The sequence below is a fragment of the Trachypithecus francoisi genome, unplaced genomic scaffold, assembly GCF_009764315.1.
Source record: "Trachypithecus francoisi isolate TF-2019V2 unplaced genomic scaffold, Tfra_2.0 Lachesis_group8, whole genome shotgun sequence".
In the NCBI taxonomy this organism is placed as follows: Eukaryota; Metazoa; Chordata; class Mammalia; order Primates; family Cercopithecidae; genus Trachypithecus; species Trachypithecus francoisi.
The window spans coordinates 5888351-5915986 of record NW_022681473.1 but is presented as its reverse complement, the minus strand read 5'-3'; the positions used below and the strand labels follow the sequence as shown (position 1 = coordinate 5915986).

Sequence of the window (27636 nt, the reverse complement as noted above, 5' to 3'; positions counted from 1 at the left end):
TCTGTCACATATAAAAGAAATAAAATAGGACTCAGATCTTAGCTCTATACTGATAAGATTTCTAAATTCTGAGGATAAAGAATAAATCTTAGAAGTATCTGTATAAGAAAAAATGGGCTACTTGTGAAGCCAGTCAGACTGCCAGATGTCTCCTTTATGAAGCTAAATAAATACTGAACAACAGAGTGCAGGATTCTGAGACTGAAACATTTCTGCTGATATGTGAGGGCAAACACTCAATGTTTCATCTCTGTACCGTTGATGAGATGAAATTACTTGAAGATAGACTTTATTAAAGCCAACCAGAAAAATAAGAATGAAGAACTAAGGGAATATATTGGTAAATTATGATCAAGAAATGGGTAGGGATGTGACAATATTATTATGAAGTTTAAATGTAAAGAATAAATAATTGAAATCAGTCAAATATTGAAAAATGGAAGGAGTTCCAGATTATTTTAACAAAACTCAAGAAATAAGGAGAAGAGTGTCAGTTAGTACATATTGCAGTTCTTATACTGGGGCAGTTGAGGTACATTCTCATACATGGTATCTCTATCTCAGTAAAATTATAGTTCAGGTATGGTTTTAAATAAATGTAGTAGAATAACAATAAGTCATGTAACTTCCAAAGCATCTTAAAGGTCAAAGAGTAAGGAAACTCTGACAGTCCCAGACACAAGGGACCCTGACAGTCCAAGACACACAGTTGCAAGCCCTTCTGGACAAGAAATACTAACGGCAGGGCAGAGACCAGAGAAAGCTTTCATTGTAGTTGAGGCCTGAGGAATGGAGGAGCAGCCCTTGGGGGAAATACACGCTACACCTCCAGGATCCTTCTCTGTTCTTGCCCCTACTGAACAAAACTCTTAAGCCACTGAGAACAGGTTAACAATAAAAGCCCTCTGTCCCCTGGTAGAAGTGGGAATACGTTCTGGATCCAGACCATTAGAGAATCCCCTACCACGAGGGTAAGGGCAGGATCACTGAGAAGGCCCCAACCCTAGACCCGGGGACACTTCAACTGCCTAAGACTGAAGTTGAACAAAGCAGAGCATTCCTGCATCCTTTCCTTCTCCACCAGGCCTCTCGTGATCCAGTAACAACACTGCTGTGGAGGAAAGGCTGGCGTCGGGGAGGAGCCTCTTGTGAGCAAGTGTAAAGAGAGGACCTCAGCTGATGGGCAGAGCAGACAGTGAGAGACACCTGGCAAACTGGCCTTAGCCGTAAACACCGAGTAACTTGAGACAGACTTGAAGTCCTTATTGCACCTTGAGAAATCATAGTAACGACAAAGCCCAAACCTAGCTCTGCAGATGACTAGACTGATTCAAATCCCCACACTTAAGACCTAGAAAAGAGACATGTTCATTCTTATATAAATGCTATTTACATCAGATTTTATGTAAGATGTCCATCTATCAACCAAAAATTAGAAGAAACAAGATAAAAATGCCAACAAACTGTCAAGGGAAAAAGCAATCAATAGCACTAGATTCAAAAATGTTGGAACTGTCAGATAATTTAAATGTAAATATGATTATGTTAAAGACTTGTGGGAAAAGTGGAAAACATATGAATAGGTGAAGAATATTAGCAGAGAGATGTAAGAGCCTATGGAAATGCTAGAAGTGAAAAACAGCAGAACTGAAGAATGCCTTTGGGCTTAGTTGACATAGTTGAGGAGAGAATCATCATAGGACCTTAGAAAGTATCCATACTGAAGTATGAAGAGTTAAACAAAAAAGATACTTGTGAGCCGAGAAGTCCCAGCAATAATGACGTGCCTCCAGGAACAAATGCAAGTGCCCAGAATCTTGGTTTCTATTACTGTTCTCCAATAAAAGAAACCAGAGCTCCTCAGAGAATTGGCTGGTTCTGTGACCAGGGCGAGAAACATATAAGTCTGAAACAACTTACAGTACCAGAAAATAAGGAAATCCTCAAAATAAAAAAAAATTAAAAAAGAAAAAAAAAAAGAAAACCCCCAAATGATGGCAGCTGTCATTGGGACGTTGGAGCCAACTACGTAGAGTTCCTAATGGTCAAAGCCAGAATAAGTTGTGTAATAAACTCATTTTGTGTTAAAGCCCAAATTATAAAATACATATATAAATGGGTAAAAGGAGACAGATCTCCCATGTAGAAGAATTCCAAATAGATTACGTAGGTACTTCATCTTCAAGGAGGTAGAATATAGAATAGCACTCTCTACTCCTTAAGTGTGGACTGTGCATAATTCCTTCCAAAGAGTACAGTATGGAAAAAAGAGAATTAAAAATGTAACTTCACAGTGGAAAAACCTGGCAAACACCATTCAGTTAATTGCTAGAGCCAAGCTCATTGGTTCACGCCTGAAACTCTAGCAGTTTAGGTTACTGAGGTGAGAGAATCGCTTAAGCCAGGAAAAGCTGCAGTGAGCTGTGGTTGCTACACGTCACCCAGCCTGGATGACAGAGGGAAACACTGTCCCAGAAGAAAAGCCAATAGCCAATGTTTTGTTGACAGCATATACTCTTGATATGATGTATTGAAGATCACACTTTACCCATATAATCTTTCTCTCAAAAAACCGTAACCATAAGAAAAACTCCAGAATGTTCCAGTCAAGGGACATTCTGCAAAATACCTGACCATTACTCAAAACTGTGAAGGTAGGTAAAAACAAAGTCTGTTACAGCCAAGAAGAGGCTTAGGAGACTTGAAAACTAAATATAAACTAAATATAATGGGTATCGTGGATGGGAATCTGGAACAGAGAAAAGACATTAGATGAAAAACTAAGGATAGCAGGCCGGGCGCAGTGGCTCAAGCTTGTAATCCCAGCACTTTGGGAGGCCGAGACGGGCGGATCATGAGGTCAGATAATCGAGACCGTCCTGGCGAACATGGTGAAACCCCATCTCTAGTAAAAAAAAAATACAAAAAACTAGCTGGGCGAGGCGGCGGGCGCCTGTAGTCCCAGCTACTCCGGAGGCTGAGGCAGGAGAATGGCGTAAACCCAGAAGGCGGAGCTTGCAGTGAGCTGGGATCGCGCCACCGCACTGCAGCCTGGGCGACAGAGCAAGACTCTGTCAAAAAAAAAAAAAACTAAGGATAGCTACATAAAGTATGTATTTCATGTATCGATACTGGTTCATTAATTGTGACATGTACAATACTAATGTGTTAATAGGGGAAAGAAACTGTGTGGCTTCTATGGGAACTCTGTACCATCGTTTTTTGTGTATTTATAAAATTATTCTGTAGAAGTCGACAGAACATTTAGACAGAAGGTCATTAAGAATGCAGAAGACTTAACGCTGGCAATCAGCTTGACCTAGTTGAGACTTGTAGAACACTCCCCTAGCAGCAGCAGAATGCACATTCTTTTCAGGTGTACATGAAGCTTACCAAGTGTCTTAGCTCAGGCTGCTATAAAAAACTGCCATAGACTAGGTGGCTTTCAACATCATTTATTTCTTACAGTTCTGGAGACTGAGAAGTCCAGCATCAAGGCACTGGCAGATCCAGTGAAGTCTGGTGAAGGCTTCCCTCCTGGTTTTCAGACAGCTACTACCTTCATATGTCTTCACGTGGCAGAGAGATTGGAAGCAAACTCTGTTTCTTCTGATACGGATACTTACTCCATTTAGAGGGCTCTACCCTCATGACCTAATTACCTCCTGAGGGCCCCATTTCCGAATGTCATCTTATTGGGAGTTAGAATTTCAACATAGGAATTTGAGGAGACAATTTGCTGATAACGAGACCAGTTTCTCATCATAAAACAAATTTAATAAATTTAAAATAATAAGAATCACGTAACATTTGTATTTAGACTATACTTTGTTTAAAGTAGAAATCAATAAAAAAGATTTCTGAAATAGCCTCAAATACGTGAAAATTAACACACTGCTAAATAATCCAAGTGTCATAGAGGAAATGACAAGGAAAATGAGAGAAAGTATTTTGAGCTAATTGGTAATGGAAATAGGACTTGTCAGAATTTGTGGAATGCAGTTAAAGCAGTAGAAGGAAATTGATAACATTAAGTGGTTATGTTAGAAAAGAAGAAAGAATGTGTGTCAATGATCTAAGCTCCTGCCTTACAAATTAAAGATAAAGGCAGGGCAAACCCAAGGCAAGCAGAAGGAAAGAAATAATAAAATTCAGAGCAGAAGTCAGTGGACTTGAGATGAGAAAAATAATACAGAAAATCAGTGAAACCGAAAGCCGGTTCTTTGAAAAGATCAATAAAATTGATAAACTTCCATCCAGATTAGGAAAAGAATAGAAAAGAGACAAATTAAAAATAATAGGAATGACTGTGCCCTATGAACTTTAACACTGTTTTCTGTGGACTTTAGATGAATAATAAGAGAATACTACAAACAATGCATTAAACAGATTCAGCAGTTTATGTGCGATGGAAATAATTGCCAAAGATCACTGAAGAAGAAGCAGGTAGCCTGAGCAGCCCCATATCAGTTGAAGAAATTGAACTTACATTTAAAACCTTCAACGAAGAAAACTCCTGGCCTAGATGGGCTCCATTGGTGAAGTCTACCAAAGATGGAAGAACTCTGTCAGAATATAGAAGAGGGAGCTCTTTCCAACTCATTTTATGTAGCCAGCATCACTTTGAAACTAGACTAAACTACACAAAATCATGGGAACAAAAGCTAGATTTGTTCCTCTGTATCTGCTAAGGATTGGTTCTAGTATTCCCATGCATACCAAAATCTGCAGTTGCTCAAGTCTCGTATTAATGGCATAGTATTTGCATGTAACCTACACATATCCTCCCGTGTACTTTAAATCATCTCTGGATTACTTATGCGTAATACAATGTAAATGATATATGTTATGCTCTTTCATTATTTTAAATGGTATTATTTTTTTGTTTGGCATTTTTTTTTTCACCTTTTTTTGGAGATGCAGTCTCACTATGTTGCCCAGACTGGCCTTGAACTTCTGGCCTCTAGTGATCCTCCCGCCTCAGCCTCTTAAGTCACTGGGACTAGGTGAACCACCTCGCCCAGCTTTCTTTGGATATTTTTCTTTTTTTTTTTTTGAGGCGGAGTCTCGCTCTGTTGCCCGGACTGGAGTGCAGTGGCCGGATCTCAGCTCACTGCAAGCTCCGCCTCCCGGGTTTACGCCATTCTCCTGCCTCAGCCTCCCGAGTAGCTGGGACTACAGGCGTCCGCCGCCTCGCCCGGCTAGTTTTTGTATTTTTAGTAGAGACGGGGTTTCACCGTGTTCGCCAGGATGGTCTCGATCTCCTGACCTCGTGATCCGCCCGTCTCGGCCTCCCAAAGTGCTGGGATTACAGGCTTGAGCCACCGCGCCCGGCGGATATTTTTCATTTACAGTTGATTGAGTCAGTGGATGTAGTACCTGTGAATACAGAGGGCCGACTGCAAGTAGCAAGATGCCACAAGAGCTGAAATGTAAAATTCCTCAAGAAAATATGAGTGAATCAAGTCTAACAGTATATTGTAAGGATAATATATATCATGACAAAGTGTGGTTTGTCTTGGGAATGCAAGGCTCATTCATCCTTCAAAAATCTTCACATCAACAGACAACAGATCTGATTACATCAGATCAATGAAGAAAACCCTGTCATTCTGTTAAATTTCCTTTGTGATAAAACGTCTCAGCAAATTAGTAATAGAAGGGAACTTGGATGAAAACTGATAAAGCCCTCTTTCATTTTATTTATATTTTTTGAGATAAGGTCTGCCATTCAGACTGGAGTGCAGTGGCACAATCATAGCTTACTGTTGACTTGATCTCCTGGGCCTAAGTAATCCTCCCACTTTAGCCTCCTGAAGTAGCGAGGACTATAGGCACAAGCCATCATGTCCAGCCAAATTTTTTTAATGTTTTGTGGCGATGGAGTCTATATTGCCCAGGCTAGTGTTGAACTCCTGGCCCTAGGTGGTTCTCCCATCTTAGCCTCCTAAAATGTTAGAGTTACAGCCTTGAGTCACAGTGCCTGGCCAAGCCCTCTTTTAAAAATCCCATAACTAACATAGTTATTAATAGTTAAAGACTGAAGTGATTTTCTCTGAAACTGGGGAACATAACAAGCATATTTACCATCACCACTCTTATTCAAGCCATGCTGGCGGTCCAGGCAAGAATAATAAGGCAGGAAAGAAAGAAAGGACGTTCAGAGTGGAAGGGACGGTGTCAGACTGCTTCTGTTCATAGATGTCAAGATTGTCTTTGTAGAATATCCTAAAGAACATTAAAGAAAAAAAAAACCATACTCTTAGAACTAACAAATACATTTAGCGAGATTGCAAGTATGAAGTCAAACACTCAAAAATTAATTGCATTTCTATGTACTAAGAATGAACAATTGGAATTTGAAATTTTTTCAAAGTATTATTTTTTATAACATAGAGAAAAGGAAATACTAAGATACAAACCTAACAATAACAAAATGTGTGCAAGGTTTAATGCCCCAAAACTATAGAATATTGATGAAATCAAAGATGACCTACATAAATGGAGAAAAATACTCCATCCATGGATTAGAACGCTCAGTATTGTTAAGATGTCACTTCTCCCCAAATGGACCTGTAGATTCAATGTGATTCCAAACAAATTATAAGCAGGATGTTTTAGAAATCAACAAGTGAATTCTAAAACTTGCACAAGAATCAAAGTAAGTACAGTAGCCAAAACAATTTTGCAAGAGAAAACAAAATTAGAGGACTCACACTCTGATTTTAAGACTGAATACAAAGTGACAGCAATCAGGACGGTGTAGTGAAAGAATAGATGTACAGATCACTGGGACAGAGCAGAGTCCAGAGGTAGTAGACCCACCCCTGTGATCAGGAGGTTTTGGACAGAGGCATGGGGGCGTTTTAGTGGAGAAAGGACAGTGTTTTCAATAAATGGTCCTGAACAGTTAGGTATTTTATGCAAAAAGTTGGACTTTGATATATATTTTGCAGATTATGCAAAAATGAACTCAAAATGGATGATAGAACTAGACATAAAACTCATAGTTCCAGAAGAAAACAGAAGAAAATCTTTGTCTGAGTTATATAGAGATTGTTTAGATACATTGCCAAAACCCAATTCATAAAACAGAAGTTGACAACTCAGACTACAGTAAAATTTTAAAATTGTGCTCTGAGACTCTGTTAAGAAAACTAAAAGACAGGCCACAGACTGCCCGAAAATATTGATAATGTGTGAGAAGAGACTTATATCCAGGTATACGAAGAATACCTAGGCTGGATGTGTTGGCTCATGCCGAGCACTTTGGGAGGCTGAGGCGGGAGGATCACTTGAGAAGGCCCCATCTCTACCAAAACAAAACAAAACAAAAAGCCAGGCGTGGTGGCATGTGCCTGTACACCTACTTAGGAGGCTGAGGAAGGAGGATCCCTTGAGCCCAGGAAACAACAACAAAAGAAATCTATCCTCTCACAGTTCTGAGTCCTAGAAGTCTAAGATCAAGGTGTTGATGGTGCTGAATTCCTTTCAGAGGTGCTAAGGCATTCCTCTTCTAGCTTCTGGTAGTTCTTGGCATTCCATGGCTTGTGATCTCTCTGCATCCTCTTTACATTGCTTTCCCCTCTGTGTCTGTCTTGCCTCTTCTCTCTTCCAAGGTAGTTATGATGGCATTTAAGGCCCACCTGGATAATCTAGGATATTCTTTCATCTCAGGATCTGTAATTAATTTCATCTTCAAAGATCTTTTTTCCAAACGAGGTGACATTTGCAGGCCGTGCGTATTAGGATGTGAACGTATGTTTTGGTAGGAGAGCATCATTCAGCCCACTACTTAGCTAAAGCAGACAAATGGAATAGACAGTACTCAGTGCAGTATGCAGGGCAGCTGGAAGTCACACACATTACTGCTGGGAATGCAAAGTGGGAATACAGCCACTTCGTAGAAATATTTGTCAGTTCTTAGAAAGTTAAACATTTTTAATGTCACCCAGCATTCTTATCCTTGAGTATTTACCCAACTCTCATTCCACCTGTAATTGTTTTCCTGTAAGAAGTAGGTTATAGTGAGCATAGATGAGCTTTGGGTAGAATAATTTAAACCTTTTAAATAGGAAATAATGTTGATTATCTAAGAAAAACTGTATGGAACAAGTATAGGCCTGTTCATTAATAACAAAACCAAACTGGCAGGCAGTGTGGGGTGCCCTATAATCCAGAGGTTGGATTCCTTTTGCTCTAAATTTCCTGGTCAGGTAGAGACTTGTTATTGTATAATAGTTATGAGGACGTACAACGTTTAGAATGGGAAGAAATCACATGTAATTTCTTATCTGATACTGTAGCTGTTTGGGTTGCAGGTTATAGAGGCTGAGGTTTTATGATCTCTTCTGCCTCATTATGCTTTCTTCCTAGCCTTTCTTCCCACAGCCAGAAATGTTGATATAACCATTATTATATAATCACTAAGTAAAGACATACATGATTGATAACCTTGAATGATTTGTTCTGAAATTAAAATAACTAAAATTATATTATAATTTGCTTTGTTTCAAGATTCGAAGGCCATATAGAAATCTGCCCACCAGGCATGAGCCATTCAGCTTGTTCAGTAAACAAGAGTGTTCTAGAAGCCATCAGAGGAAGACTTGGATCTTTTCATGAACTCCTGCTGGAGCCACCCAAGGTAGGGGAGCTATCTTGAGCATGGCTGCCCAGCCAGTAATTTGGTTGAAACAGTCATTCGAATGTATACAGGCCTTAGGAGTGGCAGAACTGGCTGTGGTCTGCATGTACCAAATGTGTGAAAAGATAACACCGTCAGTAATTTTTACTGTTTTTGAGTGGAGAATGGAGAATTAAACAAAATATTCATCTGCTTAGGAAGTTTACCTTTTCATTCTTCTGTGAATTCTTGGGTACTTACATGCCAATAAAGAAAAAAGAATTTTCTTCTTGTAGCATAACATATTACTTTTGAATGTTTCAGGAAAAGCTAATCTTTCAGAAACTGATCTTTGAAATTGTGTTTTCTTATTCAGAGTTGGAGCAGTATATGTCTGATGTACAGTCGACCTTATTTAAGTAAGAGTAGGTTGAAGTTAGTATACAATTTGGAGAGAATATGACCTGGAGGTTTTTCAGTACAGAGCCTCCCATGTGCTAATTTTAAAATGACTGTTTCCTCCGTGAAGACCCGTAAGAGTTTTGTCAGCAGTCTATAAACGGTGTTCTTTCGCCCCTTGGATTGGTACAGATTTAGATAAGGGTAAGAATCACTTGCTTTTGGAGTCTAGGGTGGAAGATTCAGTTCCGTGCGAGTTCTGTTCCCAGCAACAGTTCTTAAGTTTCCTTTTTTTTCTGCCCTATGTCATTGAATCTGATGTCCCATATAGTGTGTATCTCTGTGGTTATCTCCTGTGCGAGTTACTGGGAATTTAGAATACTAGTTTCTCACTTCTAAATTAGATGTTTTCTGTTTATTTAACTATTTGGAGTTGGGGGAGTACAGGATAACTTACATAACCAAGGGAGTCTAGTTCAGCTCCAGATCATCTTTTCAGATACCTGATGCCATCGGTTAGCAGGTCGTGGTTCCACCGCTGCGCTCAGAGTTTGCGTTATTCTGCTGGTTCCATTCCAGCCACATCTTCTTAACTGCATTCAGCCTGTGTTGGATGTGGACCATAGTGTTGGTGCTCCTCCTTAGGGAAAGTGCCTCTGTTGGTGTTTGACAGTGATGGTTAGTGGCATCCTTCATGCCAGTCCTGGGAAGAAAAACAGTAAGGAAAGAAAAAGAAAAGATTTAAAAGAGGATAGAACATCACAAATGGAAGACAGAGGTGGGAGAAGGATCTGACAGGGAAGAAGGTGTGTGAGAAAGGGCCCAACCTGTGTCTTAGGTGGCCTACCCATCTTCTTTCTGGGTGGACAAACAGGTGGCATCTGGTTCTTGGCCCTGATTCAGAAGTATCAGGCAGGGTCTTGTTTGGACTTCTCTGTTACTCCGAGGACTGAGTGAGTTCTATTTGCACCTGGTTTTACTATATGATGTGTCTGTAAGTAGATCCATGAAGTTTTTTACAAAGCCTGCCAATTAGAGCTGTTTTCCATAGAGAGCAGAACCGTGAGTCTTACAGCTCTGCCAGTCCTCGGGAGGGTGGGAGCCAGAGGGAGCGAGGCTGTTGATGTGGATGGGGAAGGGCAGAAAGGTCAGCCTGACCTAGGGTGTGACATGCCACCCTTGCCTCTCAGACTTCTAAAGTTAGGAAGTGTTCTGCTTCTGTCTTTTGTGATTTCGGACTACAGAAACTCCTGTTGATGGACAAGAACAGGTTTAGAATGATCACATTTCAGGTTTGTGATTCAGAGGCAATGTCTGAATTTGCATTTTTATCATAGATTTGGCTCAGATTGAGGATTGTATTCCAAAACCACTTGTAGCAACTACCACCACCACTAGTTTTTTCTTCTTCCTCTTTTTTCTTCTTCCTTTCTTCCTCTTCTTCTTCCTCCTTCCTCCTTCTCTTCCTCCTCCTCCTTCTTTCTTCCGTCTTCCTTTTTTTTTTTCTTGAGACAGTGTCTCACTCTGTTGCTCAGGTTGGAGTGCAATGGCACAGTCACAGCTCACTGCAGCCTCAACTTCCCCAGGCCCAGGTGATTCTCCTACCTCATCTTCCTGAGTAACTGGTACTACAGGTGTGCATCACCATGCCTGGCTAATTTTTGTATTTTTTGTAGAGACAGGGTCTCACTGTGTTGCTCAGGCTGGTCTCAAACTCCTGGGTTCAAGTGATCCACCTGCTTCGGCCTCTCAAAGTGCTGGGATTATAGGAATGAGCTACTGTGTCCTGCCATAACTTCTTTTAGTTTAGATTTCTGGTCAGATTTTGAAATACTGTGCTTTTTCCTAGGGTATTCTGTAGCCTTCTGCTTTCTTCTCATGACAGCTTGGAATGTTGAGGCAGGGAGATACTTGATTTCTTATAAAATGTATGGTCCAGGGAAATTACTTGCCTTTTTTTCCTTTTTCTTGCTTGGTTATTTCATTGTATCTGAAAGATATCAAGAGCAGCTTTAGATTTTGTTTCAGGTGTAAAATTAAGGCCATGTTGTTTGCCGGATTTAAACTAGAGTCATGTCTTAGCAAATACACCATTTGCTTTGTTCATTTAACTGAATTTAATTGGAAAGCTTTTTCTTCTTCAGAAAAGTGTGATGAAGACCACATGGGGTGTGCTGGATCCTCCTGTGGGGAATACCCGGTTGAATGTCATTAGATTGATATCCAGCCTGCTTCAAACCAATACCAGCAGTATAAATGGGGACCTTATGGAGCTGAATAGCATTGGAGTCATATTGGTGAGATTTTCCCTGCTCACAGACATTTTAATTTGCCATTGATATTTCATGGATATTTAACCAAGTTACAACCTTACAGATTTACAATATGTCAGTGACTTTTCTTGGTCTGAGCATAAATGGTGTTTTAGGTCGTTTTTGCCTTGAGTTTATCATAAATTTTGAATGCTTGTAATTATTCACTAGGTATCTACTGTTGCTTTGTATAAAGAATTGTAACACAGGATTTTGAAGATGATTAAGCAACATCGGCCTTTCCCTTGTGCTCCGTCTCGTGGACGATGACTGCTGGGTGCAGCATTGTTTTCTGTTCGTATTTAGTGAGGGGACAAACCTTTATCTTCTTGCCACTGGGAGGTATCTGTATAATGTACCTGATACCGAATGGTCTTAATTGATTTGAGTCTGGATTGACTCTTCCTTGAGACAGTGATTAGCGTGCTTATTGATGGAAGGAGAAGGAAGAGCCCAGGGGTGATTTAGGTCTCCCTGACCCCTGAATTCCCCAGTTTCAGAGTTTGTGCTTAGAATCCACAGGCCCAGCTCTGGAGCCCATGCTGCTTCTCTCTGTGCTGCCACTCACAGCACAGAAAGCATGAGGGTTAACCCTTGAGCAGGTTTCACGAGACATCTGGTGACGTCATATATTTGGGGGAGATTTGGGGGTGTTTCAAAGGAGATGTTTGTTCACTTTATGACGGGCATTGTAATGTTCATCTTCTGTACACTATTCATGTGATCCTGGGTGATCTCCAGGACACCCAGGTGAACATTACAGTGAGAGAGAGGATATGTTTTTCAGATCATGCCCAGAGAGAGGATACATTCCATGGCTAGTGAGTGGTGAAGCCAGGATGTGAATTCACCCAAGTTCAAACCTATATGTGCTTTATCAGCCACATCATTATGATTCCTAGCATCACTGAGATCTTTTAGTCAGATTTCAGCTTTGGGTTGAATCAGTATAGAGCATAGAAAACAGGAGCAATTTGGAAAAAGAGATGAAGATTTAAAGAATTACCCTTTTTTTTTGATAGCTAGCATGGTCATTGCCCTCTGGGGACGTAGTTTTTGTCTTCTAAGAGTGTATAAAACTCTGGGAATATAACTTTGCGAAGTCATTAATCACTGGTCTTTAATTTTACTACTAAAAGTGTACAGTTATTGTTAATTTATTCTGTTAATCTTAAGGACTACTTTTGATGAGACTAAATTTGATGAGACTACTGGAGGAGTCATTCATTACTTTTTCATTCTGAGATTAGATTACCAGATCCAGCCATTTCCTAAATACATACTTGATGCATTTTGTGCTTTTAGAAATTCTTTACCTTTTGAATTGCTATTACCTTTTCAAGTAATTTGAAAACCCTTGTACTTCCAGGAGATTCACGTTACTGCCTCTCGTACCATTTGTTTTTGCTGATAGTTCTAGTTTTTGTATGCCAGAGTTGAGTCATGAGCACCTCAAGATTGTGGACCATATTTTTGTGTACCTCAGTCTACCATATTGCATCTCGTACAATACCCTGCACAAAAGCCATCAGTACATATTTGTTGCATCAAAATGAAATTCTTATAAATTTTCTTGAAAATTATAGAAAATTTATCACACTTAGTATTTGTGTTAGTTGCTTTGAAAACAAAAATGATACTCCCTTTCTTTTGGAGAAACGTTCTCTTGTCTTTGTATGTTTGTTGTTGGTTTTTTACTACATTCCATGCCAGTTTTGGCATGTCACATAAGCAAATAGCATGTCATTTAGGCTCTAAAGCAGTATTTCACATCCCCATGTAGTCCCCATTATTTATGAGGGATACCTTCCAAGACCCCGTTTGGATGCCCGAAACCACAGATATTGAACCCTATATATATACACTATGTGTTTTTCCTATACATACCTGTGACAAAGTTTAATTTATAAATTAAGCACAGGAAGAGATTAATAATAACTAATAAAGTAGAGCAATTATAATACTATACTGTAATGAATGTTATGTGAGTGTCATCTCTTGCATTAGCCTGTCTTACTGTATTATACTCACCTATTTTCAGATCATGGTTGACTATGGGTAACTGAAGCCACAGAAAATGAAACTGTGGTTATGCAAGTACTAATGATGTGAACTTGTGTTCCTTTTAATTGGTCCTTTTGGACTGAGAGCACATCATTTTTACTTTATTAAATCACTGTTGTATAAATGTATTAAAATATTGGCTTAAACATTGAGGTAACCAAATAAAACATGGTTTTTCTTTTTTGTAGAACATGTTCTTCAAGTATACATGGAATAACTTTTTGCATACACAAGTGGAAATTTGTATTGCACTGATTCTTGCAAGTCCATTTGAAAACACAGAAAATACCACAATTACTGATCAAGACTCCACTGGTGATAATTTGTTATTAAAACATGTAAGCTTATTTGGTCTCATTTTTCTCCCACTCTCTCCTGGTTAGAGCAGTTTTCCACTTGACTGTGGTATGAATTGAGGTTTAAGGGCTTGAGGTTAGATTTCAGAGTCTAAATATTTAACTATCATGTTTGTTTCACGTTTAACCAATCGTTATATAAATCAAGTACTGGACAAATAACTGTTAAATGAACTGTCTTGTGAGAAAAAAGCTAAGTGGCCTCCTTATTTGGGAAAATTAATAGGTTTGAAGATATACAAATATTTTGATGATTTGAAAAATCATAGATATTTAAATACTATAGAAAACATTAGCACTATTATTTGGCAGACCAGAGTATAGTTTCTTTGCTGAATACGTGACTGAAAATCGGGAGAATTGAGTTCTTTGTGATGTTGAGAGTCTCTTCCTGGGGTCTCTTTTTCTCTTCTGTCAAATATGAGATAATTTTACTAAGTCAGTCTTCAGATTTTTTCTTGCTTGGTAGATCTATGGTACTTTAAAAATTTCTAGCCCACACTTGGTTTACTCGCAAACCTGAAATGTAGAAAAGGCTAGCTTGGAACAGTGAAGTTGACGGGAAAGACAAATGACACCTGAGAAGAACTAGCACTGCACATTCCATTATTGCAGCCCACAGCAGTTGTCTCTGACTTGCAGAATTTGGGCAAAATCTACTTGTGTGTAATATTAATGCAGTCATGTTAGTTCATCGGAAGTAAGACTTGCTCACATTTTAAAAGTACTAGTATTACTTTGGATTCTAAGTTAAATTTTTGCCAAGGCATAGTTTTCTTTATTCCGTTTTAATTTAGTTCAGGTTTTATATTTCTGGTCTGAATTTTCACAGCTAATAAAACCTGGCTTTGCTTTAGGTTAACTGCACTACCTGTAATACTGAGTTTCCTGTAGATGTTCTGTGGGGGGTGTGGATCCTGATTTGAATCCCTGTGGTGGTCTGAGGGTCTGCAGTAGATTATCACATTGCATTTGGTTTAGCAACATTTAGCTTGCTAGATTATGCATACTACTATTCTCTTTAACCTAGAGTTATGAGGGCTAATATCCAGAATCTGTAAAGAACTCAATCAAATTTACAAGATAAAAAACAAACAACCCCATCCAAAAGTGGGCAAAGGATATGAACAGACACTTCTCCAAAGAAGACATTCATACAGCCAACTGACACATGAAAAAATGCTCATCATCACTCGCCATCAGAGAAATGCAAATCAAAGATACCATCTCATACCAGTTAGAATGGCAATCATTAAAAAATCAGGAAACAACAGGTGCTGGAGAGGATGTGGAGAAACAGAGGATGTGTAGAAACACTTCTACACTGTTGGTGGGACTGTAAATTAATTCAACCATTGTGGAAAACAGTGTGGTGATTCCTCAAGGATCTAAAACTAGAAATACCATTTGACCCAGCCATCCCATTACTGGAGATATACCCAAAGGATTATAAGTCATGCTGCTATAAAGATACATGCACACGTATGTTTATTGCGGCACTATTCACAATAGCAAAGACTTGGAACCAACCCAAATGTCCATCAGTGACAGACTGGATTAAGAAAATGTGGCTCATATACACCATGGAATACTATGCAGCCTTAAAAAAGGATGAGTTCGTGTCCTTTGTAGGAACATGGATGCAGCTGGAAACCATCATTCTCAGCAAACTATCGCAAGAACAGAAAATCAAATACCGCATGTTCTCACTCATAGGTGGGAATTGAACAATGAGATCACTTGGACACAGGAAGGGGAACATCACACACCTGGTCCTATTGTGGGGAGGGGGGAGGGGGGAAGGATAGCATTAGGAGGAGATATACCTAATGTAAATGATGAGTTAATAGGTGCAGCACACCGACATGGCACATGTATACATATGTAACAAACCTGCACGTTGTGCACTTGTACCCTAGAACTTAAAGTATAATTAAAAAAAAAAAAGTTTCGATGCTTTGAAGTGTTAACTGGAATATTCTTTTTTATTCAGCTTTTCCAAAAATGTCAATTAATAGAACGAATACTTGAAGCCTGGGAGATGAATGAGAAGAAACAGTAAGTAAATTGTCTTTTGAAAGGAATTCAGGGTGGTAGTATGAAGAAAATAATACCTCCTTGCCCTAGTCAGAAAAAATATGGAAATAATTACATGATACTGGCCATTTTACAATTTAAACTTTTCCCCAGCTTATTTCATTGTAACAGTTATTTTATAACATTTATAATTTCTTGTTAGGTCCTCTCATTTTGGGGGCAACACCGGTGAGTTTGGAGTGTTCCCCACCTCTGTGCTGCCTTTGAAACTTCCTGGTCCTTTTTGAATGGCTATTGTTCTAAGAGTTAGAAGGTTGAAGTGAAGTCCTTGATGATTCAACTTAGTGTATTTGTCCTGGTCACCTTATACTCAGAACAGAAGGTACTACATACGTATTTTCATTGTAGAGAAGAGTTGCTTAGTACAGGGACCTAGAGGAAAAAATTGCTCAGTATTTTCTTTTTAGAAAATGTTTGTTAGCTGATTGGCAAGGTTATATGAAGTGTTAGTTGATACATGTAAGTAGCTTTGTTACACAAAACTTTTTCTTACAGGTGTTGTCTGTAACAGCATTCCTCTTTAGTGCTCTGGGAGCCTGTATGTCCTCCCGTAGATTCTGAAGCATGGCGGCGTAAGGGCCTGTTTGGGAAACACTCTCAAGGCGTGCTTCTGTGTTTGTTTTTAAGACAGGTTTATTGAGATATAATTCTTACATGGGAAAGCTCATTGTGGGTGTACATTCCTAGGAATTCTGACTGATGCCTGAAGTCACCACCACCACCCCAGTCAAGACATTTCTGTCACCCCCAAAATTTCTCTCACGGTCCTTTGTAGTTGATCATTTCCTAGCATTCTTGTTGTGTGTCTCTGTGTCTCCAGGAAAGCTAGATGATTCTTGGGAGTCAGTCTTACTTTGTGAGGTGTGATTTTTTTTTAATTGTTTAATAAGCACTGCTGGGGTTTTGATTTGGCTTCATGTGGGAAGTTGGCATTTTGTTTGTTTGTGGCAAGGGGCTAGTATTGGTAGACCTTAGATACATTCTTCCAAATGGAGCTCCTTGAAGGTGCTGTTTGTGGCCTAGTTGATATCTCTGGTTATATGTCTGACTCCGTCTTGGCTTCCGTGTGCCCTTCCCAACCTCCAGTTTTCTTGCTGGCTCCTCATCTGGCCAGGGCTGAGATATCGTTTATACCCTGCTCTCCTGGTGAGCCCTGTTTTCTGGAGGCCTGGTGAATACCATTCCCTCCATCTGGAGGGATCCTGAAAGAACTTTCCTTGTCTCCTTGCACAGCAGCGTGAAGCAATTGGAAGCCGTGGACCACCTTGGAGGTGGGCCTTTGTTTTTTTTCACTTGTGTACTTGAGGGAGTGCAGGAGAGTGACTAAGTTGCCTCTAGGTAACATCTGGCTCTCTGGATCTTACTGAAGAACTAAAAGAGACTCTGAGCAACTCAGTGCAGATTGACCCTGGCCAGGCACGGTGGTAGATGCCTGTAATCCCACTGCTTTGGGAGGCTAAGATGGGAGGATTGGTTGAAGCCAGGAGTTAGAGACCAGTCTGGACAACATAGGGAGATCCTGGCTCTACAAAAAATTAGCCGGGTGTGGTGGTACTTGCCTGTAGTCCCAGCTACACAAGAGGCTGAAGTGAGAGAATTGCTTGAGCCCGGGAGTTTGAAGCTACAATGAGCTGTGATTGCACCACTGCACTGCAACCTGGATGACAAGCAAGATCTTTTCTCTAAATAAATAATCAACCCTGTACTTTCTTACCCTTAGGCACCCCCAAGCCCTCTAAGATTCTCTGGCAGATACCTTATTTTCCAAGCAAGCCTTCAAGCATAGGATGATTTTTTTTTTCTTACTGCTCCTGAAAGGCTTTTCTCTCTCTAAGCAAAAATCTCTGCAGTGTTTGTTCCCTGCTCTCTGCAGTAAAAAATCTTTTGTTTCATAGAGCTTATAAAGTCTTGGCACTTTGTAAATATGCAGATAACTCAGATTGATATGAATTTATTTATTTTATATATATGTGTGTGTGTATATATATATAGAGAGAGAGAGAGGGAGGGAGAGAGACGGAGTCTCACTTTGTCACCCAGGCTGGAGTGCAGTAGCACAATCCTGGCTCACTGCAACCTCTGCCTCCTGGGTTCTTGCAATTCTCCTGCCTCAGCCTCCTGAGTAGCTGGGATATCAGGTGTGCACCACCATGCCTGGCTAATTTTTGTATTTTTAATAGAGATGGGATTTTGCCGTGTTGCCCAGGATGGTCTTGAACTCCTGACCTCAAGTGATCCACCCACCTCGGCCTCCCAAAGTGTTGGGATTACAGGCGTGAACCACTGTGCCTGGCCTGATATGAATTTATTTAAATGTAAAGATTGATCGTGATTGGGAAGATGAGACCCTAAATTGGAAAAGGACAAGGACTAAGTTTATTTGCATATGTTCAAAATGGTGTATGGTCAAGTACCAGTTGACTGTCTCCTATCTTGGCTAAGTCCTCAAATCAGCTGATATCTTAACTTGAGATATGTCATTGGTAGATAATTATTTCTGTTCATTGATATAATAAAAATTTGCTGTCTTTTAAGAAAATGAATTAGCAGAATTCTCACTTCAGTTCCTTATAATCTGATTAAGGTTTGAAAACATTTCATAAAAAAGATATAAAATAACAGTAACATGAGGCATCAGTGAATGTTTATTTGATCTTTTAAAAGATAATGTGTTATTGACAGTGAGTGATGATTTTTGAGATTTGAATAAATTGTGGCCTGTTGACTGAGGCTGCCATATAATCTTTGACAATTTCAGACCCCTCCCCAACCATACTGCATGGTCATATTCTGGCACCTTCCATTCCTTTTTCTTTTCTTTTCTGTCCATTGTCATCTTCTTCAGTGCCTTCAGTGTTTAAAATGATTGCTTAAAAGTCCGCAGCACTTACTGAGTGTTTCATCACTTCATCCTATCAGGAATCTGAGTATTTATCCTTTACCTCTTATCAGGGCTGAGGGAGGAAGACGGCATGGTTACATGGGACACCTGACGAGGATAGCTAACTGTATCGTGCATAGCACTGATAAGGGCCCCAACAGTGCATTAGTGCAGCAGCTTATCAAAGGTAAGTTATTGGTGAAATTTGAATTATGTTTTTGTTGGGTTGCAGAAAGGATTTAAGGGTCAAGTAGAAATGCATGTAGCGTTTTTGATAGTGATTTGTGGAACTTCTTTATATTTGACAAATTATCTATTTGAATGAGGTTCTTGAGAATGTATTTGAACAGTGTCAGTTTTTGGCTCTGTTGCTGTTCACGTAGTTACAGACCATTCCTTAAGCATTCACAGGCTTGGCTGGATTCAGCATACAAGAGTCACCTATTGTCATTCTTAAGAGCGTTGCTCGATGAATCGTTCTTTTGAGTATTGTGAAGTACTCAATATGCTAGCAGTTGAGCCACTTCAGCTGTAATTTTGCCTTTTGTTTTCTGAAGGCCTCTATATAGCCTCTGAATTAAGTTTCTTTAACTGGAATATTAGGGCATTTATCAGCATTTCTTGCTATCACTGAAATGAGCGGTATTGACTTCTAAAGGACGCTTTCTGTATAGCATTTCAGTTTAATCAGCCCCAGCTTATTTGGAAGAAACTGAATGGATGCTTTTTACACTGGCCCCAAGCCATGAGTCTTCTTCTAAAATGAGAGCATGAGGAGCTCTGTGTACTCTGGGTTTTTCTACCCAACAGGATTACTAATCCTGAGACCTATTCTGAATGTGAACAGTCTTTAACATCCGTGGTACAGAAGAGTTAAAATCATTTCCCAGTCCTTCCGTTTTTTCTTAAGAATGTTTGTTTGTTCAAGAGGCTATTCCCTATTGAATGTGCACTAAAAGCACAGTTGTCACCCAGGGATGGAAAAAGTGCTGTGTGCCCTCTTGTAATTTTACTTCTTGAGAGAGGTATAAGAGGTATAAAACTCTTCCTTGGGCCATTTCACCACACAGTTTATCTTTATGTCCTAACTAAGAAGAAATGGCCATGTGATATCATTAAGTTTTTAGATCAGTCTTTCCTTTATGGAAGCTGCTTGCCAGGTGGTACATGTGTACACTTGTGTGAGTGTTCACATACACATGGCTGTTTTAAATCAGAATTATCAGATGACAACTTTAGTTAGGCGTCTAAAATTACATCAGGGTTTGACTTTCTCAGGAAAGCAGTTGTTTATCCTTTAACATTTCTCTAGAAGGTAGAATTTCACTATTTACATGTGTATCCATGTTGGCCCATGACACAAAATATTTAGGAAACGTGATCTTAGAGCAATTTGAGAAGCCATGCTAGGTTCTGTGGAACAGTCATTGGCCAGGTGCCAATGAGAGCATTTCAGTAAAGTGTACAGGAGCTGTCATTTGCAGCATTTTCTAAACTTCACCGTGGAAAAAGATCCCCTCACCCCTACACCTTCTCAAACACCTACCACCTTTCTCAGAAAAGCTTGTTAGAAACACACTTTCCAGGTAAAGCTTCTACCAGAACATTGTTAGAAACTTGTGAAGTTCACAGAGCTACCTTAGGGCTCTTGGCCTCATCAAGCCTATACCATTGGGTACGGGGATTCTGGTTCCTGAAAGTCTATGGGACTGGGGCCTATGGAAGGTGTAATAATTCCATTTCTCTAAGAGCACTGGGCTGGCTGTCACCCAGTTTCTCAGCTGATAGGGCCTGCTCACCATTGATGAACCAGGTGAGTAGGCCTACTTTTATATTACCTGTTTACTTTATTTGTCTGTGTGGAGGTCATTGTGGTGCTAATACTATTTTGGTTTTCTCTCTCTGAAGATCTTCCCGATGAAGTCAGGGAACGATGGGAGACATTCTGCACAAGCTCCTTAGGAGAAACTAACAAGAGGAACACGGTAGATCTAGTAGGTTTTACAAGGTTACATTTTTATTTTTTCAGTGCTCTTAGCCTTTGCCCATTTATTCAGAAAGATGTAAAAGATCTTCCATTTGCCTTAGTAACTGTGAGCCAAAGATAAGTTCTTAATCTCTTTACCAGAAGGAGAGGTCAGTATTCACAATATTCTTGCCCATTTGTCTAGTCCACTCCTAATTACCTGCCTGGGATGACAGAAGGATATTGAGAAGCCACTGATTTCTGCTCCACATCCTACTTAGTGTCCATTTCCCTCCATGCCCTGCTGCCTAAGCACCTCAGCAGAACAACCGTCTTGCCTTCCTTTCATTCTGCTGGGTTTGTGGCTGTATGCCGCTGATAACCCTAGGTGCCTAGGAACCGAAAGATTTCATTTGGATATTTTTCTGATATTATTGAGTTGAGTGTACCCTCGTTTTAGATCATTCCCAATGGGGGAATATTTTGTAGATGACTTTGAAACCCCAGCTTTAAAATTTTTTACCAGAATTGGTACTTTGAGCCAGGGAATAATGGCATTGATAATTTTTTAAAAAATTATATTGGACTTTGGAATGTATTTTTTGGTTTTTTAACAGATTAAGTTTTAAGGTAAGTATTGCTTTGTTTCTGCTTTTAAAGATGGGGAAAGCATTTCCTTTTACAAGTACATGCCAGCTGATAGTCGAGGAGGGCTGGCCTTGGCTTAGAAGCAGCACGTGACTCTACATTGAAGTGTTTGTGTTTGGCATTTAATTCTGTATTTCAAATTTAGCAGTGGCAGTCTTGAATTTCTAGTACGCAGTTACACCTTGACTGTTAGGAATTCAATGATCTGGCAGCCTGAAACAAGAGGGAAGCAGGCCAGGCTCTGAAAGCCAGAGAGTAGCCACTTGGTCCTCGTGTGTCACTCCCTGGAGGGCTGTGCCTCCTACTTTGTGGATTACCTAAAAATATGGCCATCTTTTTCCAGACTCTCGACAGAGCCACACTTTTTAAGCTGGGCATAATGATAGAATTAGGAAGTATTAAGAGTTGGAAGAATTATGAAGTTGAGATAACTGTTAAAAGGCCATTTAATTAAAATAGACATAAGGCCTAATAGCCCGAGTGTCTCTGTGTAGTACAGCCCAGCAGAGAAAATGACATTAGTATTGACAGCCCTGGGTCATCAAGGAAGGGTTAAGTCATTTTTAATGAATGTTTTACCCATTGTAGATAGATACTTGGAATATTCGCTTAACTTGAGTGTTCTGGATAATCAGGGGTTTTTTTTGTAGAGTGAAATTGTCCTTTCCCATGCTGTTAAACCGCTTAATTTTAGAGGTTCCCATGTTGATTCCTTTGCAGTCAATATAGTCTTTTTTTTTTTTTTTTTTTTTTTGAGACGGAGTCTCGCTCTGTCGCCCAGGCTGGAGTGCAGTGGCCGGATCTCAGCTCACTGCAAGCTCCGCCTCCCGGGTTTACGCCATTCTCCTGCCTCAGCCTCCCGAGTAGCTGGGACTACAGGCGCCCGCCACCACGCCTGGCTAGTTTTTTGTATTTTTTTAGTAGAGACGGGGTTTCACTGTGTTAGCCAGGATGGTCTCGATCTCCTGACCTCGTGATCCGCCCATCTCGGCCTCCCAAAGTGCTGGGATTACAGGCTTGAGCCACCGCGCCCGGCCAATATAGTCTTTTTTAAGGGGATTTTTGTCTTGTTTCTTACTTATAAAGGAATATTTAGTAATATTCTGATTTTGTTTGGGAAACTTTTTTAAAAATTATCCTTTGATTGGCTTAAAAGGTAGAAGTCAAAAATGTCCAACTAAGCTTGTTACCAGACTTTTAAACAATCATTTTTGTCTTAGGTAGCTCAAGCGTATTTCTCTTGTGAGCAGTTCTGTAATAAAGAAGGACTTCATTACAATTCAGATAATGCTCACTTACTGTACAGTATGCTGTCAGCAGTCTGCTCTGGGATTGTGTGTGAATGTTATTACATATATCCCCATGGAGGGTGTGGTCATCCAGCAACAAGTAAAACGTTCAGCCCCTGGTAGACTGTGTTGGAAAAAATTATTTTGGGGTCCATCCATCTGTCACTCAGATTGTGTCTCAGTTCTTCTTTGCTTGCTCTACTTCTCTACCATCATACTCGGACTACATAATCTAAAGTCAAACAGAATGATAAGTTGGCTTATATAGCAAAAGTGGTTAGATTTATAGAGCCCTTTAACATTGCCTATATCCCCTGATGAGTTAGCCCCACTCCGTAATTTTGCTGTCTTTTGAGACTTTCAGGTGAATCTCAAGACTTCTTCAATTCTTTGTTCCCGAGCCCTTTCTTAGATACCACTTGCATTTAGTCTGAAGTCCTTCTAATAGGGACTTTTGCTTTGTAGTATTGTGAGGGCTACACAATGAGTGTAGTATTCCACTTGTGAGTATTCCAAGTGTTTAATATGCTTATAGAGTAGGTCTAGGCACCAAGGAGATTTTAACCATATCCTCCAGGCTGTTCGTTTTCCTGTCCAGAATGTTTTCGAGCTGTATCTCAGTGGGGTTGGGTACCATGTTTCAGGAAAAATATGCAATTGTAAATATTATTATGAACACAACTTGGTAAATACAGTGGGCCTTACCCTTGGAAAAGTGACATAGAAAAAGAGTGCCCATGTTTGAAATGTGGTAGTTACACTTGCCTTCTTAACACACTCATCACTGGAATTGGTAGTTAAGTAATAGCTTACTTATTCCCTGCTCCCTTTCCCAAATAGATAAGATTAGATACACTGCCTTGACTTAGTTGATTTTGGAATAGCTTGGCTACCTCTCTGGAAGTCATTTCAGGTATATTCATAGAAGTGGAATCAGCACAGTTCAGCACCACATGCTTAAGTTAGTACATTGTTAACCTGACCTGTTATTTTTCTGTTTACAGCAAGGATACATTCGTTTATACACCAAACACCTGTCCTGTGGGCTGTGTGCCTGAGGACTTGCTCACTTCTTTTGGATAAGCTGTGCCCAGCTCCAGGCTCCTTTCATTTCTGTAACATTTTAGTTAAATTCTCTCTGAGATATTTGAAGTGCTTTAATCATTTGGCTCCATCATACCCAAATATGTGCACAGCAGATTCATATACTCCCTATGTTTTTATGTTTGGAGTTCATGATGAGCAAAAGTTGGTGTTTTAATTATATCCAAAGACCTCTGTGTTTTGACCAAGTCCCCAAACTAAAAATTGGCAAGGATTTAGGTAGAGTGAATTTAGAGAACATAGGACATGTTTTTGTACTGACTTTGAAAACTTTGACTTTGTTTCATTTTTGGCCCACTTCTCCGAGGGGGAGAATGTATTTAAAAGTATTGAGGCTTCTTTCCTATCATTGGTAAGATAGTTTATAGAGGAAGAGATGTAGAATGATCTGAATGTGTGCCTGTATTAATCACCAGGAGTTTCTGCAGGTCGGGGTGAAAGCTGAGAGTGGGTGTTTTTAACTAACCCTCGGTTATGTTGATGCTGGGGGTCCTCAGTGGGACCATACTTTGAGGATCAAGGAGTAAGTCTCTAGCTTTCACTCGTCACTAATATGGACCTCAGAGTTTAACAGTCATTTCACACTTCTGATTTCCCTTGGTAACCTAATCAGCCAAAGTAAAGAAAACACCAGTTTGCTTTTTCCTGTAACAACAGTTAACAAAACAAAAATTTTATTATGAAAGAAGATAATATCTCAGAAACTGTTTGCACCAAAACAAGAGTGTACTTTACTTACAGTATATCTAGCTTGGCAAGAGTGTTATATACTTGTTGCTTTTTGCTGTATTTGTTTATATTCAGTGATTGTTAGTATTCATTAATTCAGTAAATATTTGAGTACCTACAATGTGCCAGACACTGAAGATATAGTACGAGACAAGATTGGCAAAAATTTCTGCTTCAATGGAGATGGATAAACAAATGAGTAAGAGACACATGTGCACACACAATATGTGTCATACACAGTCATGGACTGCGTAATGTTTCGGTCAGCAGTAGACCACATATATGACAGTGGTCTCATAAGATGAGAGTACTCAATTTTACTGCACATGTTTTGTGGTGTAGATAACACACATACCACCGTGCTCCCGTTGCCTCAGTATTCAGTGCAGTACTGTGCCGTGCAGGTGTGTAGCCTAGGAGCAATTGGCTCTGCTGGACAGCCTAGGTCTGCAGTAGGCTCACCACGTGAACTCTGATGTTTGCATGATGACAGAATTGCCTTTGTCAGAATGTATCCTTGTCGTGAAACAATGCATGACTGCATGTTTCAGATGATAAGTGCTAAGGAGCCAACACATGGGAGGGAGTTAGGGAGTCTTTGGGGCAGGCGTACAATTTAAAATCTGGTGTCAAGGAAAATCTCACTGGGAAGGTGCATTTGTGGAGTGGGGAGGGAAGGACGAAATGCGGAGGACCCGAATTTGGGCTGTTCCCAATGTGTGCAGGGACTGGCATGTTGTCCCGTGTGGATGTAGCAGTAAGCAAAGGAGAGAACAGAAAGACTGGAGGCCAGAGGCGCTGAACAGCCAGATTTTCTACAGCTTTTTAGTCCATGGTGAGCAGCTTATTTTTTGATCTAATGAGAATTTGTTAGGTTTTGAACTAAAAAGTACCATACCTTGATGTATATTTTTAAAAGATGGCTATGGCTGTTGGGTTGAGAACAGACTGCTCAGTGGGGCAAGAGCTAGGAGGAACTGCCAGCTGTGACATTAGTGTAGGCGAGGAGAGTGCTGACTTGCACTGGGGAGCTGATAACAGACTTGATGAGGGGCGATGGGTCTGGAGAGGGATTTTAGCCTCCATTTTGAAGCTAGAGGGGACATGGTGGGTGGGCTGGAGGAAACAAGATGACCAAAGTTTTTAGCTGAAGAAGAGTGAAGGTGGCAATTACTGAGCTGGAGATTCCTCAAAAGGAGCGTGTTTGGAAGTGTAGATCAGGAACTCAGTTTTGTGTACGTCTGAGTAATGAACTGATGGGATTCTGATTAGCAAGTTTCCCCCATGGGTAAATAATCTTTTTAGCTCATTTTGTTAATAATGATTTTTCAGACACAGATGGTATAGGTAGAATCAGGCTCACATCTTCGATTAATGCAATTGCGAAGATGTGTGCGCATTGTGTTATTATTAGTAAGTTGCTAAAACTAGTTTCATTTTGGAGAAAAAGCATTTTTAAATATCTTCTAGTATTGCTTTGAGGATCCAGTTTAAGTAGAACATGTGAAGGGGAGGTCACAATGTCTGGCACATAGTTCAATAAAAGTTAGTTTCTTTCTCATCTTTAATTAAAGAGTGTTAAAATCTTATTTTGTAGGAAAAAGCAAAAGTATGAATGAGGATACATTGAATTCTCTTTTAACTTAGACAGCAAGACCTGGCTAAGAGTCGCCAACTCTGTTTTGTCCTATTTTGTTCAGTTCTTTGCATGGCTTTCTATTTCTGTGCTCTACCATGGGGTTGCACCCCTAAAACACACTGGCCTAGCATGATGTGTGTGCTGGCTTGCCAGCCAAGTGGCCCAAAGCTCCTCTTGAGTGCACTGCAGTACAGCCACTTGACCTGCACTTGAACATAGTCCTGTGAGATGCCAGCTGCCATGACCAAGCAGTATTCCCACTCTTCTGCACTCTGGCAAGGCTTTCCTGGAACATCCCCATGCCCACATCTTTACCTGGTAACTCACTAAAGCCATTCTTGACTCAAGCAGGTGCCCTTCATTGATCACAGAATCTACCTTTGATTTCATCAGGCCAGATTCACAAACAGAATGGGAGTGCTTTATCTATACCTTCGAGAGAATGGAGAGTGAAATAACTGGAAACACTGAGTGATTACAGCTTAATTTCATCCAAGCTTGGTGTCTTTACCAAAGATGGTTGGGGAAAGAGAAGGGAGATTCATCTTATTCAGGCAGTGATTTGCTCAGAATTTTACAAGCCATACCCTGTACAGACCTATTTGAATTCTACTGTGGGTTTATTGAACCAATGTTGGAACAACTTTGCAAAACAGACCAGGCCAGTTAGGTACAGCTTCATGAGTTGGCAGGTAGCGGCAGCCCGTGTCTTCCCTAAGCTGACATTCCCTACCCAAAACACTTCTGTGAAAAGTACAGGAAGAACAACTCAGAGAATACAGTGTAAGATACCCGCAGAAATATAGTACTTCTTTCTAGAATTTTACAGACTGTCCATGTTTGTCCCTTGCCATATAGCAATCACTATTATTAGTGCTGTACTTAATTATTTATCTTGATTTCTAATTGTTAATGCTTCCCCCCCATATTGTGTGACATTTGTAATTAATAAAAATCACTTAACGATGAATTGGTGAGCAGTTCATGTTTGTGTTTTTACTTAATACTTAAAAGGAGGGGGCACATTTTTAGGGGTGGATGATTTGGGGTCTTTTGTGAGTGGGACGCTATCGGCTCAAGTCACATTTAGTACTATTGGACAGTGGTTTTCTTAATGTGGGCAGGAAGTCCAAGAATTTGAAATGGTTATATTTAAACCTGACCTTTTGAATGGTGCACTGGTAATCCCTGGGGATTGCAGTTTGACCCTGCAGGCCCTGTACACAGAAAGGGTTTCTGTGTTTCATCTGTGCCATTACTTCTGTCTTGTCTTTTGTAAACATTTAATTGGAGGTGATTATCAAAATCACTAAAATGGAGTAACTCACCTCTCTTCTTGTCTGTTTTCTGGCGATGTCGGTAGTGAGGAGTGGAATAACTAGAAGGGAGCGGCAGGGCAGCAGCCTGGCCCAAGGGAAGGAAGGGTGCCCTTGACACACATTGGGCGGGTTTGGCAGTTTAACTGTGACTGACTTTGTTTTTTCTGTTACACATTGAGAGAAAAACTAAATGTGATTTTTCCATAA

General features: G+C 40.1%; 1 protein-coding gene across 20 annotated transcripts in view; it reads left to right on the top strand.

The window, feature by feature from the left end:
* PPP6R3 (protein phosphatase 6 regulatory subunit 3) overlaps positions 1 to 27636 on the top strand; it is a 163119-nt gene that overhangs the window by 103164 nt on the left and 32319 nt on the right. For 18 of the 20 annotated variants that reach the window (XM_033206080.1, XM_033206079.1, XM_033206078.1 and 15 more), the window contains 6 exons: positions 8518 to 8647; positions 11170 to 11322; positions 13590 to 13739; positions 15751 to 15815; positions 18807 to 18922; positions 20644 to 20729. In XM_033206080.1, coding sequence (XP_033061971.1) covers positions 8518 to 8647; positions 11170 to 11322; positions 13590 to 13739; positions 15751 to 15815; positions 18807 to 18922; positions 20644 to 20729 — 700 coding nt within the window. The remainder of the gene's footprint in view (positions 1 to 8517; positions 8648 to 11169; positions 11323 to 13589; positions 13740 to 15750; positions 15816 to 18806; positions 18923 to 20643; positions 20730 to 27636) is intronic. The other 2 variants (XM_033206085.1, XM_033206084.1) reach the window with 1 other exon arrangement.